We start from the raw sequence: 26,746 nt of genomic DNA, 5'->3' as shown, positions 1-26,746 counted from the left end.
GCCAGATGAAAACTAAGAAGAAGACAATTATTGCACAAAAAGGGAATGTCACTTGGTTTCTTCTTCTGGGACTGGGGGTTTTATTTTACCTTTGACAAAGAATGCTGAGCAAAGAACCCCCAGCAGTGACACCTGCTTAGGGCCTGTGGTGGAGCTAGCCACACTCTCAGTTCTTCAGAGTTTCAAACATTTCCCACATCACATGGCTGTTCCTGCTCTCAGAAGAGACTTCCCTCCTCCAGTGCCTCATGTTCCCAAAGTGGGTACATGTAAAATTGAGCCTGCCAGCACAGCAGTGCTGATTTCCCCCTTTTTTTTTGAGCACAGGAGCTGTGGTGTGGCAGCTCGTTCCCTCTGTGTTCAAAGTTGTTATCTGAGAGTGGGCAAAAAGCACCACGAGGTTCTCTTCCCCTCTCATGACAGTCTGCTGAAGATTTGCTGTGACAAAATAATCCTGGATGAATTACTGATTCAGTCTCTCCAGAACACCCTCTGGAGTGGAGAGGGAGCCCATGCCAAAAACTCTGCACCCGCCAAGAGAAATGGCACCATGTGCTCCTGGCAGAGGCAGGGAGTGGGAAGAAATCAGAGCCCCTTCACCAGTGCACAGCCACAGCTGCCTCTTCCACCCCCAAATCAAATTAAGATAACATTTCTCTGGAGTTTGTGAAGACCTTCCAGATTGCACACTCAGGTTGCTGAGCATTCTGCAGCACGAAGCCTGTTTCTCTTCCTTGCTTCCCCCACACCCTTAAAATACCACTCAAAATCTGGACAAATGTTTGAATGAGGCCGGTTCCTCCCCCACACCCCTTGATTTAGCACAGCTCTTGAAAAAAAAAAACCTGAATGATGGAGTTTTTATTTATCCAGGGAGCTGGAATGGCAGCCTTCTGGTTTGTCTGCTTTTTAACTAAGAGATGACAGCCATATGCAAAAATCAGAAGCGTTATATTGCAAGCTCTAAAAAGTTCTTAAATGTTATTATTTACCAAGCTTTCCCTGGGGACGCGTCCCAAAAAGACAGACTCCCTCAAACTGCAGCCTGAGAGCAAAACCTTTTCACATTTGATGCTTAATAGCTACAGGAGGAGCATATTTTCATCAGAACCTGGACTTTACATTACAGAATATATAACATTTACGAGGATCAAAACACACTGTGATCCAAGCAGCAATGGTTTGTAGCATTAACCTAAACACCAACACACTGGACCCTGCCCAAAGATGCCAAAATCACCTTTAACCTTGACAAAGATGCCAAAATCACCTTTAACCCTGAAGCAGCTCTTTTGCAAAAATTAACCCCTCTGGAAAGGACATACACAGGAAAAGACACACCCCAGCAAAACCCAGGACAGGACCCTGTTCTGTGCTTCCCACAGGAGAGCTGTCCCAGCTCTGAGACCAAGGTTGCAAATACAAAACAGCACTCAGAGATGCAAATCAGAACCAAAAAACAGCTCTAGAAATGAAGATGCTTTCCTGCTGTCTAAACCAGGCACAGACAACAGCAAATGCACTCGAGTGTTCCGGTGGGGAGCTGCATTTTGTGGATCAGCTCCTTCCCCATCAGGTACCAGAAGGTTGATCTAGCATCCCTGAGGCAACAGCATCATCTGGGTCATAAATAATAATAAAAATAATAATAAATTCCAAGAGCAGCCCTCTGACTGTGTGCTTGGCAGCCCTCCAGCGAGCTAATTTCCTCAGCTGCTCCCATGATAACAATGACACAGACTAATGCAAGCTCGGCTCCGCTCGTGCTGCACCACATCCCCGACGGCGTTTACCATCAGTATGGAGCTCAATGAGATAGGAGGATCTCTGCACGGGGCTCCCGGGATCCTCGAGGTAGATGGCAGGCAGCTCCCTCCACTGCATGGCAGCCCCTGGTGCTCGCAGCCCGCCGTTCCTGCCTCCCCTTCCTTCCCAAAGCCGCTCCTCAGGGCAAAGCTCCGCACAAAAGATCCTGCTCTGCTGCCTGCAGAAGTGAGCGGCTTCTCCCCTCCTCCCCTCTGAGGAAGAGCTCAGTGAGATCCTTTCCCTGGGTGTTGCCCAGGGTGAGATTTTGGAAGGTTTAGCTGCAGGATGAGGAGTGAGATCCTTTCCCTGGGTGTTTCCCGGGGTGAGATTTGGGAAGGTTGAGCTGCAGGACGAGGAGCTGCCAGGCACAAGCGTGGTGCTGGCGAATGTGCTGCGCTCTCGTGTTTTGGCATTTAGCACAACTTGCTCACGATGAGCTAACGGGGAGAGGAGTGGAAGTGCTGAGCAGGCACAGCAAAGAACCTCCAGCATGAAAAAGAAAACAGATATTTGGTGAAGTTTGCGGTGCGAGGGGCACGCCAAAGGAAGAGAAGTGAGCCGGTCACAGATGGCAAAGCTTCCTTCCTTACACTTGTGTAACTTATCCCAGGCGTTCCCTGAAAACAGAGAGGCAGGGAGGGAGGGGAAAAATAAAAAGGGGGAGGGGGGGAAAGAGGGAAAAAAGAAAAAAAAAAAAAAGGAAAAGCAAAACCAGCTGGCTGCTTACACAAGGCATCCAGAACGAGACTGCCGGGACTCCAGCATTTCCATTCAGCGCAGCCGAGCATGCTCCTGTGTAAATAGTTTCCATATGTCATCATTACAATAAAAAACAAAAAAACAAGGAAGAAAGAGAAGGAGCATAAACTTTCCAGAGCCCAAACCTCTCCCTCTGCAAAACAAATTCCCTGCTTAGGGGAAGGAAAAACTCTCCATGGGCTGAGAGCAAACAAACTCCTCTCATTCGGAGGAGCTCATGCAGCCAGGGGGGATCTCCAGGGCAGAGCTGAGAGGAGAATAAGGGACAGAAAACATCCACAGGAGGCTGAGATAAATCACCCTTCCCAGCCAGCTATTATATTGAAGTCACTCTGGAATTCCACAGTTTTTGATGTCTGCATTTCTTCAAATAAATAGTAATTTTTTCAAAATTCCAACAAACTAATAACCTCCTACAAATTCAGAGAGTTATAAACCAGCCCTACAGGGCAGCTCTTCCATTTGCCTCGGAGCTCCCCCAGCCTGGCTCTCATTAGCCGGCTTGCCAGATGTTCTGCCTGCCAGACAGCACACACTTTTTATGGCCTTGCACTGAAACAGACTGAGATTCCCTAACTGGCTCACTGCCTGCCTCCAAAGCCTTCACTGGACTTCCCAGGGCTTTCTCCTAAATGCTTGAGGATGGTTTGGATGATAAGTCTCCATCCTGCCCAGATATTGCTATTTTAGCAAGTACATCTGTGATGACAGAACACTGCAGAACATATGAAGGCAGAAGTGACTTAAATCAGCAAAAAATATCCTTATTCTGTCATTCATACTGTTCATGCATCACGTGTGGAGTCAATGTAAGATGCAATATGCAAGTTGCTCCAGTGAGTTCCATGTGTGAGTAATGTTTCTCTTGACAGGCAAAGAAAGAAATGCCAAGGACACACAACTTTGTAGACAGACACATCTTCATTCACATGGCCTTGCAAGGTCCCTAATCCACCAGAAGAGGGAAGAGGAAGGAAGGCATCACCTCGTGCATGGGGGAAAGGTCAAAGTGTCCAGGCACATGGTCTGGGCAGCTCCAGTCACCAGTGTGTTCAGGGCTGGATGGAGCTTGGAGCAACCTGGTCTCCAAAAATGTGTCTGTTCCTTCCAATCCAAAGCATCCCATGATTTTACCATTCTACCATCCAACTGGAGTCCTTTTTTTCAGGCTTTGCATTCCTCACTGCCATAACTCCTTCTATTTCTCCATCTTCGCTGGATCTGTAATTCCCAAACTCAGACACAGAGCCCAAGCTTTTGGTTTAATACCAACAAAACCAGGCATTCCACAGCACTGAACATGAGCCCATGGAAGAAGGCAGATCCCAGCAGGATCAAAGGCTCTCTTGGTGCTCCTGGATCTCCTGAGCTCACACCCAAGCCCTGTCCCAGTGCAGGAGCCCTGCGCTGGCTGAGGTTTCTGGCTCTCTCAGCCACACTGCTCCCTGAGGCTGTGGTGAGGATGGACAAGGAGAAGAAGGACAGCACTCCAGAAGCATTCCTCTCTCCTGGAAAGCTCTCATCAGCTGAACACTCACTACAGAAGGTGCAAATCCATAAAAAACCACGGAAACAAGGTAGATGCCTACCCTTCCTCAACACAATCTGTGCAGGCATCTTCAGTCCCAAAGCCAAGATTTTAGTCAAGTATTGGAGTTGTCCCAGCACCAATGATGGCATTTTCCCTCCCAAGAGCTCACAGGCCATGCAGCTTCACCTCCAGAGGATTCATCTTCCCTCTCTCCTCCAAGGAGGCTGATAAGAAACTGCTGCTTGCAAGCACTGAGGCACAAACACACAGGGGCTTGTCTCTTCAAGGCCAGGCTCACCTACCCCGAAGAAAAAAAAGCTGGGAGCTGCCTGGAAAGCACAGCTGGTCTGGCACTTGGCCACACATCTCAGAGGTGAGACAGACAGACAGACAGGGAAATCTCTGCCTTTGCTGCCTGATTGCCAGCTCAGTGCCGTGCCAACGGGAGCATCGCAGGACTGGTCCCTGCTGCCCAAAACATCTCAGTGCCTGTCCTGGTTCAGGGGACATTGTGGGAAGGAAGAGAACAGCCACGGGGAAGTCTAAACAATTTGCTGTCAGTTTGTTGCCTAGGAAAAAAGGGCATCTCCAACAGAGAGCAGTGCCAAGCCCTTCTGCTACAGGAGAAATAATCTACTTCGGAATATTTTGAGCCAGCGTAACTGAGTCATGCTCTTCCTTGGAGACAACAGCACAGCAGAAACATATGCAAAGGCCTCAGGGCTCTTTGTCTTACTGTATTCTCACAGCACTCACTTGCTGTGAAGCTCAACAAATAAAGTCACTTCAGCTTCCTATTTAACACAGGAAAGTTTTTTTAAAAACCACGGACGTTGCCACTTCCTGTGAGCGGTGAAAGGCGACTCCGTCCTCGCCTTGACTCGAGGATGCAGCACCACGAGCTCACATCCTGCCTCCACCACCACAGGGAGCTGAATCCTCGTGAAGGAGGAGCAGATGTCCCTCAGCATGGTAAGTCACATTTTCTATATCATTGCCTCTTCTCAGTCGTGCTCCTTCCACGGCAGACAGCTGATGGGCAGCGCTGTTTAATTAGGGGAGCGCTGCATCCTCGATAACATCTGCACTGCACACATGGAAAACCTCCTGGGCATAAAGGAACACCATGCCAGAAGAGCTAAAGCATGGTAGAAAATGGTTTAGCCCCAGCAGAAAGCCTGGCTCCATCCAGGGAGCTCTGAGTGAGCCACAGCCAGTTAACTCTTTGCTCTGAGGCTTGGGAGAAAGGTTGTGATCATTCACTTGGATGTTCACCTCCTGCACCACCCTCCTGGGGACAGAGACATTTGTAAGGAAGAATAATAAAAAAAATTAAATTAAAGACTTCCAGGAAAATAAGGATGAGAGTAATTTTCCCCATGTACAGCAGCCAAGCTCTGTTGGTTGGAGATCCTCATCTGTGCAGTTCCCTGCCTTGTCTCCCCAGGACACCTGCTCTCCTCTGATCTCATCCCTGAGTCACTCCAGCTTTTTTTTCCTCTTGAAATATGATGTGGGAAGTTTTGGCCAGGAACTCCTTGATCCTGGGACAACTTTCACTCCTGAATACATAGCAGCAAGAGGCAGAGGGGCAGATCTCTCCTTTTTGGGATGTCTGGAATCCATAATTAGGTTAGCAAGACTTCAGCAGCTGAAGATGAACTGACAGATGCAGACCACCCCCTGTCTAAGCCCTCTTCCACAAAGCTGCCTCCTGACAGATGTGGGATTAAATCCTCCTGCATCCAAGAGTCCATGAAATATCACAGGGAGAGCTGGAAGCAGGCACTCCTTCAAAATAAAACTGTGGAGCACAGGAGTTCCTGCCTTAACAGAGCTGCCAAGTCCAATCCAAAGCACTTTTACTCAGTAAAAGTCCCACAAAATGAAACGTTGCATTAGGAAGCTATAATTAAGAACCTCACTTGTGTCAAGCCAAATTGCTGCTGGTTTCATATCCTTTATTTCTTATCTCAACAAATGAACCACAACACCACCAGAAAGGAGAAGCCAAAGCCACAACAGAAGGATCACCTACAACTCACATTATCCATCCTTTCAGCAGCCAATATGCTCCATAATCTCATCAGTCCGATCGTATCACGGCAACAAAGGCTTCACACACACTGAGATAAAATTATACCATAACTGGAATTAAATATCTGAATCATTGAGGGGCTCTGTGGAACAACTAATGAATGGAAAAAACAATTGGAAGCACTTAAGGTTTTTCTGAACCGAACCAAAAAGGAAAAACAGAAGAGGCAGCTCTGCCTAAGGCAGAGAGAGGGAGGCCAGACGTGAAATACACACACACACACATTTCTAATTCATAATTTTGGAGGAAGTAATGGAAAGAGACAATATCAGAGTCCCTCAGCTCTAGCATTTCTTTAACATATCCTGTTACATGAAGGAATTTCCTCTTTTTGTTCCAAAAAGGGAAACCAGTGTCTCCTGCTTTTAACACATTAAAGATCTGCTTTGGCTTCAGTAACAACACAATGTCAGCAGTTTAAGAGCACGTTCCTCATTTCAATTCTCCAAAGCAGAGCCTCTGGATTTCCCTGATGCAGCTTGGAAAGATGTTTGATTAAGCTGCAATCTGGCCTTTTAAAGGAGAGCAGTGTGCTGCCAGGACTGACTGCCAGCTCCAGCCACCAGCAGCTCCCCAGGGAAGTCACAGATTCAGCACTGGGAAGCAGAGAGGAAGCTTTGGGAGAAACCAGCATTAATCTGGGTAACAAACCTCCAGCAGGGCCAAAGCAGCACTAGAATGAAGAAGGCTGTAATAAGGTATGTGCCTTACTAACCTTTTTTTCCCCGAAGAAAGAGGGATAGCAGGAAAATGACATAAATTTAAAAGTTAAATAACAAACTCTCAACATCTTCCCGTGACAGGCTGAGACCAATTAGAGTTATTTGCTGTGGTGCAGCAATGCTAAGGAGGTAATTGTGTTTTGTAGTGTTAGAACACGACTCCACCACGCTGATTCCTTTGAAATACAACACTGCCACATCTCTTCTGCCTTGTCCCTCACACAGGGAAGAGAAGCTGCCAACTTCAGAGGAAGACACGTGTAAAGGAGCAGGGAAAAGCCCAGCCCCCAGAGCTGGGGAGCTGTTCTCCATTAGGAAAAAAGGCTTCTGCACATTTGGTGGAAACCACTGCTGGCAGCAAGCGGAGGTTGCATTTAATGGCTGGAGAGGAAGGAAGGAGTTAAACCATTGATGTGACATCTGCTGAACAGCTGATTTTCCCTCAACTGGTCCTTGCTTCAAGTCCTACAGCCCTCACACAGAACCACATCTTCAGAAAATGGAAAACTTTGACTCAAAAGTCTTCCACACACAAAAAAAAAAAGGTCCTTTGAATCCAGATTTTAGAAGAGCTACTGCTGGTTTCCTATTGTTTGCCTGGAAATCTTGGCTGGCTGGCCTGCAATCTCCTGCCTGGTGCAAAACACCTTCTGGGGCTGGAAGAAAGTCACTCTCATGGCAATGTACAGATTGCCTCAGCTGCAGCCTCAGAAATCAAAAGTCATCTGCTGATTTTTAAATGCCAGCCTTTAGAATCAGCTGTTTAATCTCTATTTACTGTGGGGATGGAAGAATAGGTCATACAATGACTGTGTCATCTGGCTTTTCAGCAAATATAGAATATATTCAGTATTTCTTAAGCTTCCCTGTAACGCTATTGGAGTGTTAAACCCTGAACTCCTAACAGGCTGGAATCATTTAATATGATTTTTTATTTCTCAAGTCCTTTAGAGCACCTTAAACTCTGCTGATCACATTTCTCTTCAGGATTTTCCTCCACTCCCAGGTGCTATTCCTTCATTTGATATATATTTATCTAAATATCTGTATATATTTTGAGTTAGCCAGCCCAGGCATGTGGGTACTGTGACTTTTTGCTGCCTCTCCAACAGCTCTAAACCTTCAATCAACATTTCTGTTTTCTAGGCATTTGTGTTGCCTCAAAGTATAGAACATTTTGAATGTTTAAGTCTTCTCCTTCACAACCACTAGAGACAAGGTCCTGCCACCAGCCTTGCATTTGAAAAGAAAGGGCTTTGACTTGGTCATTTCACCCCCCTGACCCAAATGTCAAAATTTTCCTCAGTGCTCCCACTTCCAGGACTGATCCCTTAGTCTTAATTCTACAGGCATTTCTTCATTTGGTTAGTGAAGACCAGGAACATATTGGTGCATTCTAGTGAAATCCACTTTGCTTTTGTGCTATAAACTTCCCCAGACCTGTGGGGGATAGTGAAAACACTCTCTGCAACAACAGTGATAGCTGGAATAAACCACAGGCATTCCCAAGTCGGAATACAAAACCACACAGACATTAGGTGGGAAATACAAGTGCAGCTGAGCTGCCCAGCCCCACAGAACCAGGGGGTTTAACACAGCTGTGCAGACACATACATCCTAAATTTTCTTCCCCCACACACGAGCAGGAGAAGAAAAGCCTTTTGTTCCAAACAGACATCACCAGATCGAGATTGTAAGAGCAGCACTCAGTGTGATTCAAACCACAGCAGTGCCCTCTTGCCATGCCCAGGATCTGTCCCCAAGGCCAAGGTGCTGCTGTGACCAACACCAGGTCACCTCTGGTGTCCCCAGGTGAGGCACAGGTGCCCGAGCATCCTGCAGAACCACTCACAGATGGCCCAAACCCCAACCCTGCTCCTGCAGCTCCCAGAAAGCAAACAGCCATGTGAAAAGCAGCCTTCTTCTCCACATGCAAAAAGCAATTATGGTAAAGACACAGGGAGAGCCCTGCGAGGTGCAGCTCAAAAGCCAGAGACACGGGAGGCAGCAGAAGAGCCCGATCAAATTCACCACACTCTCCCCAGCTTAAGGATCAGAAATGGAGCGTTCTGCCTCATAAATTCTACTTCCAGCAAATTCAAGCCTAAATCCCCTGAAGGCAATAAGGAAAAGGCAATCAACAACAACTCTAACCACTTCCCAGATGCTCCTGTTTAGTTTGTACAGCACTTCTTACAGCATTGAAATGGGTAAAATGGGATTTCAACGCAGGGGGGCTGACGGCAGCAGGCAGGATTCCTCAGTGAAGATACCAAGGGCAAAGGAAGTTCTGAGAAGCATCATATTGGTTATGATGAGTGAACTCAGCGTGCTCAGCCTTTGCTCATTTTAATCTGCCAGTACACAGGCTTGGCTAAAGTGAACATCCTGCATCTACAGTGCCTTAAAAATCCACAGGAACCACAAAATGAGGGGGGAAAACGAACAAAGTGATGCGTTCCCTGGGAAGCCATGAAAAAAACTAATCACTGTTTGTTTCCAACTGTTGTTCCGCTTCCTGAGCCAAATGTTTCCAAGTCAGCTGTGGTGGCTGAGGAGTGACCGGTTTGAGCTGGAAAGTTGTCAATTGAAAATTGCAGCTCCAACACTTTCAAACTCCTTAACATCTTTTATAATTCCAGGACCACCTGTTCAAAAAAAAGCAGAGCCCCCTGATGACACGACACATGGCCTTATCCCACATTTTCCAATGAAAGCAATCAGCTCAGGGAGGAAACACCCTGCTCTTCTGCTCTCAGCCCAAAAAGATGGGAGTTGTGCTGGAGGAGAGACACACAAAGGGCAGGGGCTCCCTCCCTCAAAGCATCAAGGTCATCACTCCCATCTTCAGGGAGTGTGGAGCTTCCAGACTCCTTGCCCCACTCTGCAGGATCCCCCCTGGATTTACAGTGTGAGGTGATCTCCATCCCCAGTGCTGCACGAGATGGCAAAGGAGAAAGAACCATTTGACTCCAGGATAATGGAACACTACCCCAAGTCTTCTCTACCTTGTAGATGCAGTTACCAGCTCAGATTTGAACAGCATGGGGCATTCAAGACAAAAATCACTGGGTTTTTTTCTTTTTTTTTTTTTTTTTCTCTGCGTGAAAGAGTCAACAGTGCAGAGATTCTGTTTGACAGAGCATCCCGCTGTGAGACACACAACGTGTGCATTGTGCAAACCACTCTCCTGCAGAGCTCAGAAAACAAGGAAGGCTTGGAAAAAATACCCACAATGACTGCAGCCCTCGATACCTCCTGGTGCTTCACTGTGCTTGGGGTTCTTCCTCTGCAGAGCCACGGTGAGAATGTCTGCACACAAATGCTGCTGAGTTTTGGACAACAAGGGGCTCTTTCTCATCAAAGAAAGGCACCAGCTCTACACAAGTATTTAAGCACAGCCCTGCCTTAAAACCTGAATTCTCAGGACAAGTGAGATCCCAGAGGAAGGTTCAGAGCAGAAACATTTTTCATTATTTCTGACATCACAGCAAAACATCCCCAACATCTTCTAAAAAGCAGCATTTCCCTCCTTCCTCTGAGCTTACAGAGCTCATCACCCAGGGAAACGAATTGTACTGAAGGAGAAAACAATAATCTCCTTATGTTTTGGGTGTTCGTTTCCCTTTCCAAGATTTTCACCCCTCACTCATCTCAGAGGCAGTTTTTGCTTCGCTTTGCTTGCTTAAAACATTCATTTTAAGTCATCTAGGCCAGGAAAGGATTAGAGGAGCCCTGGCAGAAGTTGCAGAATGCAAGGCTGTTAGGTCAGAGAAATGAGACTTTCAGAGGCAGAACCAACAATCCACCACAAAACCACCACTCGTGCTTTGGGAAAAATTCCTCTCTCTATAAATTTTAAGCAGGTGCTTATTAAGAAAAATGAATCATGCACAGCAATGCAAAACAGCACCTCCTCATAACAAAGGAATGAAGCCTACCTGTCCACGCCTGCACCAGGTGCAATCAGCACTTTCCAGGTGAGATTGTGACCCACAGTGGCATTACCTGACTCACCCTAGGTGCAAGGAGGAGCTGCTCCCCAAAACGAGCCCCCAGTCCTGTGCTCTGGCCATGTTTCACCTCTAAAGGCAGCAGCAGAAGCACTGCTGCTGCTGCTGGAACTAATTAAAGGCAAATTGGTAGAACTAGGGGCCATGACGTGAGGAAATATCCTGCACAGCATCCAAGAAAGGCACCAGATAATCCAAAAGGCTGTTTAAGAGCCTGGCTGTCAGAAATCTTGGAATCTGCCAGGTCCAAAGCAAGCTTGTTCCCTCATCCCCTTCATTCCTTCACCCTAATTAGCTGCAGCATTTCAGACCCAGTGCCTCAGCCCAAACAGCACCTCTGGAACAAGCCTTGCTTCCACACAAGGATCAAAACCTACAGATCCTGAAGGATTTATTCAATCTACCAGGTGGCTGAAATGCCTCTTTTCCTCCAAAGGCAGCAAAGCCAGAATGCCTCCACAAGCAGCACAGGTCCCAAGAGTTTGTGTGGTTACAGCATTTCCCAAAGGTGGGAAATGTGTTTCAGGTGTTTATTCTCTGCTTCCTCAGCCCTCCAGGAATTGTTTTACACCTGGAAATCTCACTCGTGGCATGATGGTGCAATAGGATGAGTTTTGAGGCCCCTCCAAACTAAACCATTCCAGGATTCTCTGAGATGATGCCATGACCAGATGGAATGAAGCTGTGGACTACATGGACAGGCTTAACCCTCTCACTGCCAACACAAACATGTTCTGGAACCAGATCCAACACACAGGAGATTTCTGTCACTTCAGGTTGCATTGGCTGCCAAACACATCAAATCAGGTAATTCACATGCCTCAAAAAGAACATTAACTGCCCCAAATCCAAGATGTCTAGCTGGGGCTTAGTAAAGGATTTTCTTTTTTTTTTTAAGACAAGTTTGGTGTCTACAACATCCTTTAATGCTGTAATTAGACTTTGTGTTCAGAACCACCCCTGAGTCTCCAGCAGCCAGTTACAAAAGGAACAGCTTTGCTGAAAGCCCCTTCCCACACTCCACCAGGGAACTGTCCCCAGGCAAGGGCAGAGGGCCCCTTCCAGCACACCCCACACACTGTTCTGGCCCTGGGCTTCCCTTCCAGCACACCCCACACACTGCTCTGGCCCTGGGCTTCCCTTCCAGCACACCCCACACACTGTTCTGGCCCTGGGCTTCCCTTCCAGCACACCCCACACACTGCTCTGGCCCTGGGCTTTCCTCACCCAGCACTCCTGGGGCAGCCCCTCCAACCTCACCAACAGAGAAATCTCATTTTCTTCACACACCTTGGGCCACCTGCTCATCCCCAGCAGTGCCAGGCATGTATTCACCTTCCCAAATAATTCACCTGCCCAAAAGCCAGGCTGGCTCTGGTTTTCCTGACAATTCACTTCTCAGGCAGCAGAAAGTGAGATTGCACCTCACTCAAAGCAGTTATAAGTTCCCATTTTCCAACAATCCTTCTAGAAAACATCGCTCTTGGCTGTCGCAGTTGCTCCCCCACCTCCCTAATAATTAGATTTTTACCTCAATAGCAGATGCAGTTGCTTTCTTGTAAAAAACCCCAGAGTTGAACGATGACTTCTTTCCCCCTGCCATCACCCATTGTGTGAGAAAACAGACAATATCCCATTGTTCCATGTACAACACTCTGAGCTGTACTTTCTGCTCTGAACACACTGCAACTCTACTTGAGGCTACAGCAATTTCCATGCAGGAGGCAAAGGAGAATCTTGTATCTGATCTAATACAGGATAAATCAATGTGCACTCATTTATTGTTTATAGCTCCCATCAGCTCAAGGAGAGACACTGTCCTGGAGTTTCAAGGCTATCCAGGCTGCCTTTGTAGATGGAAACAGACACTGCACTTAGGAGGTATTTTGAGAGCTCTGTTCAAACATTTCCCAGGAGTTCAGGAGAGATGGGAAATCACTAAACCCTGGCAGGTTCTCATCACTCTCAGGACAGGATTTTGGGAAAGGCTAAGCCAGGTTCACATCTCCCTCCTTGCCTTCTATAGAAATTCAGTCTCCTATTAGTCACTGCCCTCAGGCAGGGGCTGGGGAGCTTAATTGGAGTTTGTGTGGAGATGCTCAGATAAGATATGCTGGGGAAGGGCAGCTCACATTCATTACTGTGCATCCAGGTGATGCAAGAGCTTCTCCCTGTCTCCTTCAGCTGCTGGAGCTGCTGAGAAAAATTACCCAGCCCCTACACAGCACAGTCAGAAAACCATCAGCACCACAGGGAGCACATTTTTTCTGGATGTGGTCTGAATTCCTGTCAGCTTTGCAGGATTCTGACCCTTTGTGGTGGTCTGCAGATGGGAGCTCCCTGCAAGTCCTGTATCCCAGCACAAGCCAAGCAAGGCAGAGTTTAATATTCCTCCCCATGCAAGTATTTTCTCTCATTAAATGCTTAAGAGCTGGAGGATTTGGGAGATTAATTTTTGCAGCTGGACATTTTCTTTAAGAATGCAATTTTCCTCCTTTAGCTCTCTTTCATTCTAACCCCAAGACACCCACTTACCCAGGAGAGGACTCTCCTGCAAGGTCTGGAAAGGAATTCACTCCTGCACTTCAGTCCTTTCTTTTCACATCTGCTACAGGCTTGCTTTCAGAAAACCCTGTTTCTACTTATTTCAACCCAGAAACTTGTCTCCAGTTCCAGGCAATCAACACCAAGAATCCACAACTACAAATTCATTTATCCAAAGACCTGACTGGAACAAAACCAGACCATAGATAGTTGTGTTTTGTTGGTTTTTGGTTTTTTTTTTTAGTTTAAAAGCACAAGAAGTTCCTTAAAAACCACAAGAGCTGATCCACTGAGCCCCAGAGGCACACAGCACTCAGTGACATGGTTGTGACAGGCTGGAGAATGGACTGCAATTCAGAGGAGTTTGTGCACACAGGAACACAAAGCAAGGGGGAGATTTAATTACCAGCAACCTCAAACATGTGATTGAACAAGGGGCAGCGACAGCCACTCGGTCTTTCCCCAGGTGTCACCTGGAAGAGGATGGGGAGTCCTTCACTGCCTGTTCTGGGGACACAGCTCAGTGAAAGTTTTGTGTTTAATCTGCCATTGAATCCCTTGGAGCTGATGATGGCCAGGCACAGTAATGAGGGAGCTGCTCCTCCAAATTCTGGCTGAATGTTCAATTATGAGAGTTTAGGCAAAGCCAGAAGGAGCGAGCCTCCTGACCTTCCCTGTCCCCATGTCCTCACCTTCACCCTGGCAGGCTCTCTCTCCCCTTTGAAGCACTTCTCACACTTTTTCCCTGGAAAAGAAAAGCTTCTGGCTGAAAAGGTGACATCCCACAGTTCTGTTAATGCCATTTCAGCCCTCAGCAGCCAAGGGCAGGCAGAGCAGAGGGGACACATTTGACTCCTCATAGCCTCCACGAGACACAACCTTGCTGCATTTCACAGCAGATTTTCTGTGCAGGCAAAGAGCAAAAGCTGGGCCACACATGCTGGTTTTTAAACAAGCTTACTTTTGCCAGGGCTGCTGTCAGTGTGCTCCCTCTCTGATTTAAGCTTCCCGCTTCCCAGAGATAAAGGTGCCTTTCAAGTTGTTGATGCCAGCCTTTCCCCTCCTAATCCCTCATCCCACCCTGACTTCAGAAGGTTCTGTATCATTCCCCATTGCTTCCAGAGCATAAGCTTTATATTTCTGCAGCAAATCCAACTTTAACAGTGATTAAAACACACAAATAAGAGACATTTCATTTGAAGGATGCCAGGAAATGAGTTCTCAAAAACCACACAGCGATCCTCTAAGAAGCACAAAATTGGTCCCTAAAGAACTTCCCTGTATTTCAATGTGGAGAACTTTATTTATTAATACATTCATTCTCATGCCTGTGCTTTAACACAGTCATGCTGGCTTCAAGCAATTGTTAAGCCTCACACAACTTCTTCTTTGAAGGAATGGGAGGCGAGGGAAAGAAAAGAGGGAAGAGTGATTAAAATTAGTCACAAGGAATCCTATAAATACACCCGTGGATGGAGGAAGAAATCTCTCTTCTATTTAACTTAAAATAGAGGGCTAAACTTTAAAAGACAAGCAGATGGGATGAAGCAAGGATAAAACAGAGCTCAAAAAAGTCAACTGGGCAATTTATTCAGGGATCTGTATTGTGGGGTGGCAGAGGAGGAGGAGGAGGGAGGAAGAATCTTGATTATCCAAAATTAATTCCTGGGTTGGGAAGCCATAAGGGAACTCATCTTGTTGCTAGAGGAATCAAATCTCAGAGGCAGTATGGCACAGAGGTAAAACATGGAAAAAAGAGAGTCCTGGCCAGGAAATGATGCATTTGTTCCAAAAGTTCAGCCTGTGGCAGCAAGGGCTGGATCACAAGACCTGTGCGTGTGCACCTGCAACGGGAAGTCACGGGGATGTGCTGGACAAAACTGCACAGATCCATCCATGAGGTGTAACACCAACCAGAAACTGTCTGAACACACTGACACATCTGCTGGCCACGTCCAGCCTGCTGTAGGGTGAGGGCTTTAATGAAGGCACACTGAGGAGAAAAGCAAAGCTTCTGAGGGATGGTGGCTGCTGTTTTCCCCCTGCCAGTGCTCACAGGCTGGCTATGCCCCACTGAACAGCACATATTGTCTAAAAGTACTCCAGGTTCTTTGATAAGAACACAACAAAGACGTGGAAGGGATTTATCAACACTTCCCTTCTTGTAAAAATCAGGATGTAAACTAGAAACAGACAAAACAAGCCTCACAAAGCGCAGATGTTTAGGGTGCTAGGAAAACACATGAGATAACTGCAGTGGGACGGTGCCAAGGGAAGGACAGCGCGCAGGAAAGCGCTTAAGGTCATGGGGGAAACCACAAACTGTGCGGTACAAACAGCACTGGTAGGACCTGTCCGGCCCCGCGGTACCACACGGAGCTGTGAGCAACAAACCGAGCGGCAGCAGCCGGACCCGCTGTTACCGGGCAGCCCCGACACCGAGCCCAGCTCTGCCAGTCCCACGGGAACAGCGGCCACCCCAACGCGACAAAGCCCGTGCGGGCAGCGACAAAGCGCTCTTACTTTCGTTGGGCAGCTCCTCCCGGTCCGGCTCGTCCAGAGGGGCTGAGGCGCTGCTCCCGCTGTCGTCCAGCGTGAGGATCAGCGGCACATCATCGTCCATGCTCACCGCCATGCCGTCTCTCCGGCGGCGGCCCCGGGGCTCTCCGCAGCTCTCTGGGGCGGCGCGGGTGTCAGCAGCTCTGCCGGGCCGGCCCGAGCCCGGGGCGGCCTGCGGGGCACGGGGACACCGCGCTGCGCGCACCCATCTCCGACAGCGCCGAGCTCCCCGCACAGCGCAGGACAGCGGGATCGACCGGTTCGTGCGGGCTCGGTGAGGCTGTGCGGGCTCGGCGGGGCTGTGAGGGCTCGGCGGGGCTGTGAGGGCTCGGCGAGGCTGTGCGGGCTCGGCGGGGCTGTGAGGGCTCGGCGAGGCTGTGCGGGCTCGGCGCGGCTGTGAGGGCTCAGCTCACACGGCGGAGCCGGGGCTGCCCCTCCCGGCCGGGGCACGCAGCACGAACCGCTCCGGGGCGAGCTGCAGATCCCGCGGCTCCGGGAGCAGGGCCGGGGCCGGCATGGCGCTAGGTGTCCCGGGCACACATGGCTCCGTCCGTGCCCCGCAGCGCCCCGGGCCGCCCGCAGTCCGCGCACATCAAGTTCCCGGAGCGCTTTTGTGAACTGCGCGATGCCACAAGGTCACGGATGCTCTAAAAGGTGATGGAAAAGGAAGATGAAGCAGGCCCAGGACAGGGCCACGGGGACAGCTCACAGCCGCTGTCCCTGTCCGGCGAGAGGGACACCGGCACGCCACTGTCACCGCGATGAGGAGGCCCGGCCCGGCGCCCTCCCCGCGCCCTCCCCCCAGCCCTGAGTGAACCCGCTCCTCACCTGCCCCCGTGCCCACGGCCCCGGGACTCTCCGGACCCTCCAAACCCCCCGGGAACGCCCGGCCCGGGACCCCCGCACCCCCCGGCCCGGGACCCCCGCACCCCGGCCCGGCCCGGCTCGGCCCCTCCGAACCGGCGCCCGCAGCGTCGCGGCTCTTCCGCGCCCCGCCCCTCGTCTCCCATTGGCTGTTACAGAGCGGGTCCCGCCCAAATAGGCGGGGCCTCGTTACTCCCGCCAATCAACACACCGAGCCTGCTCCCACCCCCTGCCAGAGGATCCGCGTTAACCCCGCCTCCCCTCCCCGCCTCACGCCCTTCGCCTCGCCATTGGATAAAAGCGCTGTCCCTCAAGACAGACGGGGGTGCTGATTGGTCCGAGGTAGCGGGGGTGGGATCTGGGGTAGTGAAGCGGGGGCTGCCATTGGCTGCGCCGAGGCCCCCCCCCAAGGTCAGGGAGGCGAGGAGCGGTCACCGGGCAACGGCGGAACGCGGGCGGGAGCGGCTCGGGGACCGAGGGGAGCGGGCCCGGGACCCCGGGGTGCTCCCGGGCCTGGACAGCCGCTCCTCCCTGGGCCGGGACAGCCGCTTTCCCCGGCCTGGGACGGCCGTTCCTCCCCGGGCCGCACGGAGACGGGAAGAACGGAGACGGGCCCTCTCTGCGCGCAGGCCCCGCGGGCGGTAGGAATGGATCGGGCCCGAGTGCAGTCCAGCCGTGCCCCGGCACAGTGGGGACCGTGAGGGGAATCCAGCAGCGCTGGCTCTCCAAAGGTCCTGCAGGACACGAAGCCTGCTCAGGTCAGCTCTGCCAGCTCTGCTGCTTTTGGAGGGTCCCAGTCCAGCCCAGTGCTCTGCTGGTGTCAGTGGAAAGCAGCCCCAGTGAAAGCAACACAGCTTCCAGCCCCAATAAGCAACACATCAGGGTGGGGTGAAAGGTGGAGAGTGAGATTTATGTCAGCGCTGAGCAGGCAGAAAAACGAGAGCAGCAGCAGGGAGGATCCCCAGCTGGGTTCAGGCCTCTGTATCAACAACTCTGGCCTGAGCTGAGCACCAGTGACAGGCTGGATCTGCAGGGAGGAAACAACTGAACACTTCCCCCACCTCATTTCATTCAGATTTAATGTGGGGTTTTTTTCACGGGAGCAGCAGTAACAGTAACTGCTGTTTTTTCCAGCTCCAGCAGTAACAGAGCAGCTTTTGCTCTCCTGCTGGGCTGCACAGCTCTGACAGAACCAGAGGACAAGGCAACAGTAAAGCACCAATGTGAGTGAAAATCATAGAACAAAATGCAAACAACACATTTATACTTAAACAACACTGTCCTCATGTGTAAATAGCAAGGAAGTGCCGTGCCAGTTCTGACCTCCTGGAAGGCCTTGGTGACAACCTGGACCAGTGTGGGACAGGAAAGCGTGGCTCTAGTTTCCCCCACTGATTCCTTGGACCCTGAGCACAGCAGTGGGGGTAAAGTGGCCAATCCTGGCCACACAGGCCACTGCTTACTTAATTTTCAGATAAAATCTCTCCTTATTTTAAGAGGCTTCCTCTTTCAAGGAAGGAACCAGATCACACTGGTTCAGTTCTCTGCTGCCTAGATTCCAGGGCAGTTCCCCCAGTTTGCTGAGGACTCGCCTCTCTGGATGTCCCACCTGCTGCTGAACAGCATTCCTGCTCCTGTGTCAATCCTCAACCCTCTTGTCTCCATCTAGTGTCCAAACCACATCTGGGCTCTCTCCCAGCCTGCACACTTCTCACTGTGCCCACATCCCAAACACAGCTGATCGGGCTGGGATTGACACCAGCACTGCCAACCCCTCCTCTGAGAAGGCCACGGTTGTTTCCTGTCCCTCCAATTTTTACCCCAGCTGGAGAAGAGCTGCTGAATTGCCTCAGTGGGAAGCATAGGGGGAGATCCAAGAACATGGAGCGAATCACAAGGATCCTCACTCACCTTCTCAGGTTTTAATAATGTCAGGTTATTCTTGCTTCCTATCAGGCCCAGAAATGAGCAGAAATCCCCCTCAGTGCTGGCTCCTGGCTGGCTCCAGCTCCACCTGCTGGAGTGGGTCAAGGCCTGATCCTGCTGCTGCTCAAGGTCCAATAAAATCATTTTTGGGGGCAGAATGATGCTCTTAACCTCGTTTGGTGTGTCCTTGGGTGAATGTGAGTGTTTCCCTTGGCATGGGAGTTACCAAACTCCCATTAGCCCCAGCAGCTCCTCACTGCAGCCTCCCTCCCCAGGGAGCAGTGACTGCAAACCCCACACACCCACCCCATGTCCTTCATCCACCTCCATACACACAGAGCTGCTCCTTCCCACCTCAGCAAAGGAAGTGGAGGAGCTTTGGAGGTGCCCAGACCCCTCAGCAGCATCCCACAGATCCCAGATTGGTCTCAGAGCACTTATTTGGTGACACCGTGGCACTGCTGTGAGCACCTCACACCCCTCAGCCACACAATTATGGATCTACTCAGCACCTCCTCATCACCACGAGCTGCCACAATCCCTGGGCAGATCCTTCTGTGTCACAAACCCCATCCAGCCTGGGACCAGGGCAGTGCTTTCCTCACCTCTGTGCTCGTCCTCCCCCGTCCTGCTTTGTCAGAGGAGTCCATAAGGTGTTGGTGGCACAAAGCAAGGACAGCAGGGGGACACCAAGGCACCATCCTGTGCATGGAGGCAGAGGGAATGGAGCTCATTTCCTGGAGAAGGGAACCTTTGGGAGGGCCCCAGCAGCCTCTCAACACCTGCAAAGAGGAGGGGCGCCATAAGGGCTGGGCCAAGGTTTGTGCTCAGGAACAGACACAAAATCAAACTAGAAAGGGTCTGACTGGATAAAGGGAGAATTTCCATCCTGAGGACAGTGGAGCAGTGGGAAGGAGGCCAGAGAGGCTGTGCAGCCTCTATTCCTAGGGGTTTCCACCACCTTGGAGCCACCTTGAGCAGGTCAGACGAGGGATGTCCTGCACTCCTGCAGGCACCAGCACAGGTGGGATGGAGCAGGACTGCTCTCACCACATGTGCTCAGCAAAGGTCCTGGCCAGGGCCCTCAGACCCCAACTGCCCCAGGCAGACTCACCTGGGACCCCACCCCAGCAGCACCCCCTGTCTGGGAGCTGCACAGCCCCTGCCTGTCCCCACAGAGCTGCACTGTCCCTGCAATGCACCTGTGCCTGGATGGGCCCTGCACTGCACTGGGGACACTCCTGTCCCCTGCTGCTCCAACCTCCCAGCTGGATTTCCCAGACAACAGGAACCTCCTCTGACACCCCTGCACATCACGGGAAGCAGCTGTTCCCACCAAGGCTCTCCTGCTCTGGTGCCATGGGGTGTGCCCTGAACCAGGAGGTCACTGCTCCCAGCACTGTGGTCACCTCTGGCTCCTGGCTTGGCTTCCAGCATGGAACAGCCCCGTCCTTCGTATCCAGCCATGGAAAAGCCCAGGATCCTCGTGGGCTTGGCCTCAGGGAGGCCTCAGGTGGATTAAGGCTGTATGTACATCCAGAGGGACACTTGGCATCACTTCCAGGGGGGTCTGACTGTGCAGCCACCTGCTGCCTTGGCATTCCTGGGCACAGGAGATCCGGACACGCTGTTGGACCGACCCCTCACCAGCGGGCCCTGAGGGGCTGCAGGGGTTGTTGGAGCGCTCTGGTTCTTCCACCTTTCTGTGCTGAGGCTGGAAGAAAGGTGAATCCTGTCCGGGGGCGTGCTCAGCCGGCTGACAGACTGGGAGCGTGCTCTGCCAGGAGCAGCCCAGCCTTTGGGGCAAGCATCGCTCCCGGGCTGTTTCCAGGCACACAACTTGTCCCGGGGGCCGGGCTCGGATGCAGCCGGGGGCGCGGAGGCCGGGGGATGGACGGCCCGCAGGGGAGCGCCCCGGCAGCGTGGGGAGAGGCCGGGCTGGCTCTGGGGGGCGGGCGGGGGGCTCCAGAGCAGCGAGTGGAGCTTGGCTACATCCTCCTTCCTCATCCGCGGAGCTGCCCAGGCAGGGCCCTGCGGCTTGGCACCGAACAGGGACTCGTCACAGAAAGACGGAGCGTGGCTTCGGGACCTTGCAGGGCGACAAGCGGAGAAACACGGGCTGGTTACAGCGGGGGAAGTAGAGGGGGAGTCGAGGGGCTCCGTAGGGCACGGACACGGGGCAGCGGAGGGAGCGCCCCGCGGCGCGGCTCACCTGCACTGGCTGCCGGGCCGGGAGCCGCGGGCTGAGGGAGCCGCCGGAGCCGCCCAGGGCGGCGGGAAGGCGGGCGGCGGCGGGCGGGCCCCCGCGGGCCGGCCGAACAGCGACTCGTCCACGAAGGACGGCCGCACCCGGCGGCGGCCGCGGGGACCCCGGGCAGGGCGGGCGGCAGCAGCAGCCGAGCCACCACCGGCCGGGGCCGGACCCGCCGCCCGCATGGCCGCCGCCCCGGGGCGGGCTCGGACCGGGCCCGGCCCCTTCCGCCCCCGCCCCCGCCACGTGGATCCGCCGCCGGGACCGACATGGCGCCGCGAGCCCGCCGCCAGCCCCGCGGAGCGCCGGTACCGGGCGGGAATGGGGCGGGGATGGGACGGGAGCGGGGTGGGAACGGGACCAGGCCCGGCCCGAGCGAGGCGTGTCCCTGCACCCCGTGTCCCTGCGCTCCGTGCCGCTGTGCCCGGTACTGTGGCCCCGGTGTCCATGTGCCGGTGTCCACAGGACCGGCGTCCTTAGTGCCAAGGTCCCCTGTGCCCGTATTCCTGGTACGCGTGTCCCCAGTGTCAGTGTCCCAGTACCCGTGTCCCAGTACCAGTGTCCCCAGTACCCGTGTCCCAATGCCAATGTCCCCGGTACCCCCAGTCACCAGCACTGGTGGCCCTGCCTGCCAAGCCAGCAGTGCAGAGCTGCAGTGATGCTGACCCATCACCACAGCCATGTCCCCCACTGTCCCCAGGTGCCTGCGACCCCACTGCCCGCCTTCCCTGCTGCCACCGAGGGGGACGATGGCGCTGACGCTGATGCTGAGCTGGACACTCAGGCCATGGTGCGGGCCCAGAACCAGAAGAAGAAGAAATCCGGGGGTTTCCAGTCCATGGGTGCGTGTGAGGCAGGGGACAGCTGTCCCTGGGACAGGGACCGTCCCCTCCTGCCCATGCCCCCTCACTTGTCCCTGTTCCCCCAGGCCTCAGCTACCCTGTCTTCAAGGGCATCATGAAGAAGGGCTACAAGGTGCCCACGCCCATCCAGAGGAAGGTGAGCCTGGGGAGCGCTGGGTCCCTGCCCCAGGGGGTGGCAGTGGGGCAGTGACAGTGACAGTGACAGTGGTGTCCCACAGACCATCCCTGCCATCCTGCGTGGCCGGGATGTGGTGGCTATGGCCCGGACGGGCAGTGGGAAGACGGCCTGTTTCCTCATCCCCATGTTCGAGCGGCTGAAGGCGCCCAGCCAGGCCGGGCCACGCGCCCTCATCCTCTCACCCACCCGGGAGCTGGCCCTGCAGACCCTCAAGTTCACCAAGGAGGTACAGGGGACACGGGGGTGAGTGGGAACAATGGGGACAATGGGTTTGTGGACATCCCACCAATACGTTTATTGCTCACCCTGCAGCTGGGCAAGTTCACTGGCTTGAAGACAGCCCTGATCCTGGGAGGAGACAAGTAAGCTGTCCCCATGTCCCCTCCAATCCCTGCTTCCCTGAGCCTCTCCAAAACCTGGTGAGGGGCTGAGCTGCCTGGTGCCACCCCAGCCTCTCCTCTCTCTCACAGGATGGAGGACCAGTTTGCTGCCCTGCATGAGAACCCTGACATGTGAGTGGGGCACAGGGAGGGGACCCAGTGGGGAAATGGCCACCAGCCATCTGGGGACATCCTGATGTTTAGAGCTGCTGTGCCTGATGGGCATTCCTGGTGTTCCCTTGGAGCAACTTCCTGTGGGACAACAGGGTCTCTATTGTGTCATCTTTGCGTGGATTTGGGACCTGCTCCCAGGATGGTGTGGGGACACTGTCTCCCCAGGCCTGGTCCTGTCACCCCCTCTGTCCCCACAGAATCATAGCCACCCCTGGGCGCCTGGTGCACGTGGCGGTGGAGATGAAGCTGAAGCTGCACACTGTGGAGTACGTGGTGTTCGACGAGGCAGACAGGTCAGCAGGGCTGTCCCCAGGGCTGGCAGTGTCCCCACACGGGTGAGAGGCCCAGGGAGTGGCAGAGAGGGAGCTGCCATGTCCCATATCCCCTCCCTGCAGGCTCTTTGAGATGGGCTTTGCTGAGCAGCTGCAGGAGATCATTGCCCGGCTGCCAGACTGCCACCAGACCGTGCTGTTCTCCGCCACGCTGCCCAAGCTGCTCGTCGAGTTTGCCCGGGCTGGTGAGGACCTGGGGCAGGTGGCACTGGGGACAGGGACATGGCACAGCCCCACAGCCAGGCTGAGCCCAGCACTGGGAAAACGCAGCTGGATTAATGCTGGCCCAAGTGGGTGTCCCCAGCAGGACACCCCTGAGTGACCGATGTCCTGTGTGCCACCACAGGCCTCACTGAGCCCATGCTGATCCGCCTGGACGTGGAGTCCAAGCTGAGTGAGCAGCTCAAGGTGAGATGGGGGAGTTCAAAAGGGGCTTTGTGCCCCCTACCCCCTGCAAGCCCCGTGCTGCCGAGGAGGGGACAAGGGTGGCAGTGGTGGCACGGGGCTGAGCGCTGCCCTCATTCTGCAGCTGGTGTTCTTCCATGTGCGTGGGGACGACAAACCGGCCGTGCTGCTCCATCTGCTCCGCAGCGTGGTGAAACCCCAGGACCAGACAGTTGTCTTTGTGGCCACCAAGCACCACACGGAGTATCTGAGGGAGGTGAGTGGCATTTGGGGGTGCCCATGTGGGCTCTGCAGTGAACTTTTACTGGGTTGAAGGAGAAATCTCAGAATATGTGATCATGGAGGTGCTGCATCCATTCACCCCTCAGAGAGAGGAGGGAGCACATCAGGATTCGGAGGTCCAAGTGGCCATTCTGGAGTCTCTGGCCCTGTGTCTCTGCTGAGGGCACATCCATCCATTCTTTTCTCCCTTTCCCAGCTGCTGACAGCACAGGGCATCCGCTGCACCCACATCTACAGCTCTCTGGACCAGACCGCCCGTAAGATCAACATTGCCAAGTTCTCCCAGGGCAAGTGCCCGGTGCTGCTGGTCACCGACGTGGCTGCCCGGGGGCTGGACATCCCCATGCTGGACAACGTCATCAACTTCAGCTTCCCTGCCAAGGGCAAGCTGTTCCTGCATCGTGTCGGTGGGTGCCCGTGCCCTCACTGTGTTGTGGTATTGAGGGACAGACTGGGGACAAAGCAGTGTCAGTGTCTGTGATGTCCCAGCTGGACTGTGAGGGCTCTTGGGGGCAGGACTGGGACCTTCCCTGTAGAGTATCCCCTTGCCAGCCATGCCCCCGTGGTAACTGTAGACTGCCAGGGACACCAGGGATACCTTGCCTGGGTGGGGCCAGGCTGGGCATGGTTTCCCATCCTCTTCTTGCCCGTGCCAGGTCGTGTGGCCCGAGCTGGCCGCAGTGGCACTGCCTACTCGCTGGTGGCTCCTGACGAGATGCCCTACGTGTTCGACCTCCACCTCTTCCTGGGGCGCCCACTTGTCCTCGCTGGAGCCCAGGAGATGCCTGCAGGTGAGGGGTGGCTGTGTGGCCACTGGGGTGTTCTCCTTGGCCAGTGCTGGAGTTTGTGGTCTTGTGGTGGTGAAAATGGGGTGCTGGGGGCTGTGATACACCGTGTGTGGGAGATGCTGATTGAACAGTGCCAAGCTCCCTGGAGCTGTCAGCTCTGCTCTGAGAAACGCAGCCTGGGTGCTGGGGAGGTGACACACTGCTCTGGGCTGCAGATGCTGGCGGGGTCCTGGGCCGTGTCCCGCAGAGCCTGGTGGATGATGAGGAATGCCTGCTGCTGACGGACCACGAGAGCTCTCTGGAGCTGCGCAGCCTCCGCCGCGTCGCCGACAACGCCCACAAGCAGTACCTGCGCTCCCGGCCCGGCCCCTCGCCCGAGTCCATCAAGAGGGCCAAGGACCTGGATGTGTCCCAGCTGGGCATGCACCCCCTCTTCAGTGAGTGCTGGGAGGATGCTGAGGGAGGGGACCCCGTTGCCCTTCCCATGAAACAGATCTGTGCCCCTGTCCCTGCCTTCCCCAGGAGCTCGCTTTGAAGACACTGAGCTGCAGAGGCTGAAGTTGGTGGATAGCATTAAAACCTACAAGTCCAAGGCGGTGAGTTGAGATGGATGGGATGGGATGGGATGGGATGGGTTGCCCATGTGGCTCACTGGGAGTGATGCTCCTGCCCTGGGGACAGACCATCTTTGAGATCAACGCCACATCCCGGACACCAGCCAGCACCGTGATGCGATCGAAGCGGCGCCACGACCGCGCCCTGATCGAGAAGTTCCAGCGCGGGCAGCAGGAGAAGCGGGCAGCAGCACTTAAAGGGCAGGGGATGGGCCCAACCCCTCCCGAGCCCCAGGATGGGGAAGGAGAGCAGGAAGACCTCCAGGTAATTGGGTCATGGATGCAGGAAGTGCTGCAGAGCTGCCTTGGCCCGGTGCTGGCAGCAGCAGGGCCCCAGATTGTGCTGGGGTTTGGAGGTGGGGGCAGAGACTTGCAGGGATGTTGAGAGGATGTGGCTCCTGCACCCTCCGCTGTCCCCATCCAGGACGTGTTCTCCAATGTGGGGGGCCAGAAGCGAAAACGGGGCCGAGGAGGAGAAGATGGCCCCAGGAAAAAACCACAGCAGCCAGCACAGCAGGCTGAGGACTTCTACATCCCATACCGGCCCAAGGACTTTGAGAGTGAGCGGGGGTAAGTCTGGGGGGGCTCCTGCTGCTGTCCCCCCCAGCCTGTGTGGGGGCTGCTCTCATCACCCCCCTTGGCAGGCTGAGCGTGGGCGGCGAGGGCAGCGCCTTCGAGCAGCAGGCGGCCGGGGCCGTGCTGGATCTCATGGGCGACGAGAACCACAACCTCAACAAGAACAAGCAGCTACTCAAGTGGTGAGTGGGCTTTGCCCATGGGCTGGAGGGGGAATCGGGGCTGGGGGTGGCACTGCTCGGTCCCACCACCCCTCTGTCTCTCGCAGGGACCGCAAGAAGAAGCGGTTTGTGGGGCAGACAGGCCAGGAGGACAAGAAGAAGGTGCGGACAGAGAGCGGGCGCTACATCAGCAGCTCCTACAAGAACAACCTGTATCCTGCCGTGGGCGCTGCTGCCTGCCTGGGCTGGGCACTGTGGGAGCAGGGCTGGATCTGTGTGTCAGGGCTCCATCCCCTGCCAGGGCAGCAGCCAGGGGAGGGAGCACAGTGTGACAACCACAGCACAGGGTCAAGCGAGGGGTCCCCACATATTCCCTTAACCCACCCATCCCAGCTATGAGAAGTGGAAGCAGAAGTACAAGGTTGACGAGCGGGATGAGGATGAGGAAGGGCCACGCAGCAGGGAGCAGTTCAGAGGGAAGCACAGGCGTGGGCACGGTGAGTACCCGAAGCAAGCAGCAGAGCCCTGCCCTGTTCCCTCAGCCTGGCTCTGAGCACAGCCCTGTTCCCTGCAGGCACAGGCCCCGGGCAGCCCCCAGCGCAGGGCAGGGTGCGCTCGGAGCTGAGGAACAAGCAGCAGATCCTGAAGCAGCGCAAGAAGGCGGCCAAGCAGCGCTTCCTGCAGAGCGGGGGCCTGAAGCGGCTGCGGGCGCGCGGGCGGCAGCGCGTGCAGGAGCTGCGGCTCATGGCCTTCGGCCGCCGCGCGGCCCCGCCAAAAAGGGCAAGCTCAGGAAGAGGATGTAGGGCACACGTCCCCTGCGCCTGGGCTGGGAGCTGGGCAAGGGGACAGTAAATATTGGTTGGTTTTGCATCCCAGCTTCTGTCTGTTCTTGCCCCAAGAATTGTGCCTGCTTGGGGTGA

At 54.0% G+C, this 26,746-nt stretch overlaps 3 protein-coding genes across 5 annotated transcripts in view; 1 reads left to right on the top strand and 2 right to left on the bottom strand.

The window, feature by feature from the left end:
- The window catches only part of TPCN1 (two pore segment channel 1), a 42,472-nt gene extending 25,588 nt beyond the window's left edge, over positions 1 to 16,884 (bottom strand). Inside the window, exon 1 of one of the 3 annotated variants that reach the window (XM_030959022.1) lies at positions 16,861 to 16,884. Coding sequence is in view for 2 of the 3 variants with exons in the window: in XM_030959021.1 (XP_030814881.1) it covers positions 1,794 to 2,298 (505 nt within the window). In the remaining variant the exon portion in view is untranslated. Of the gene's footprint in view, positions 1 to 1,793; positions 2,411 to 15,996; positions 16,423 to 16,860 lie in introns of those variants that run through there. The other 2 variants (XM_030959023.1, XM_030959021.1) reach the window with 2 other exon arrangements.
- A 367-nt stretch (positions 16,885 to 17,251) lies between these two features.
- On the bottom strand, positions 17,252 to 21,344 carry RITA1 (RBPJ interacting and tubulin associated 1). Its single transcript, XM_030959105.1, has 3 exons — positions 21,339 to 21,344; positions 21,035 to 21,147; positions 17,252 to 20,911 (listed from the first exon to the last, which is right to left on the bottom strand). Exons 1-3 carry the CDS (start codon positions 21,342 to 21,344, stop codon positions 20,377 to 20,379), a joined length of 654 nt encoding a protein of 217 aa, XP_030814965.1. The 3' UTR covers positions 17,252 to 20,376.
- On the top strand, positions 21,327 to 26,629 carry DDX54 (DEAD-box helicase 54). The gene is given in 21 exon segments (XM_030959257.1): positions 21,327 to 21,381; positions 21,774 to 21,915; positions 22,002 to 22,072; positions 22,155 to 22,340; positions 22,427 to 22,476; positions 22,585 to 22,626; positions 22,866 to 22,961; positions 23,064 to 23,185; positions 23,347 to 23,408; positions 23,530 to 23,661; positions 23,884 to 24,094; positions 24,344 to 24,478; positions 24,691 to 24,912; positions 24,998 to 25,071; positions 25,157 to 25,354; positions 25,514 to 25,659; positions 25,734 to 25,847; positions 25,934 to 26,038; positions 26,220 to 26,323; positions 26,401 to 26,594; positions 26,597 to 26,629. Coding segments are annotated over 21 exon segments (2,478 nt in total). The 5' UTR covers positions 21,327 to 21,342.
- Positions 26,630 to 26,746: the final 117 nt, after the last annotated feature.

This window comes from Camarhynchus parvulus, chromosome 15 (genome assembly GCF_901933205.1).
Source record: "Camarhynchus parvulus chromosome 15, STF_HiC, whole genome shotgun sequence".
NCBI classification, from domain to species: domain Eukaryota; kingdom Metazoa; phylum Chordata; class Aves; order Passeriformes; family Thraupidae; genus Camarhynchus; species Camarhynchus parvulus.
The sequence above is the reverse complement of the archived record's forward strand: the minus strand, read 5'-3'. Positions and strand labels throughout refer to the sequence as shown.

What these genes read in the sequence shown, in the direction of transcription:
- RITA1 (XM_030959105.1), bottom strand. An exon ending in CGGCCCGGCAGCCAGTGCAG is followed by an intron (nt 20,912 to 21,034) that starts GTGAGCCGCGCC and finishes TCGCCCTGCAAG; the next exon opens with GTCCCGAAGCCACGCTCCGT.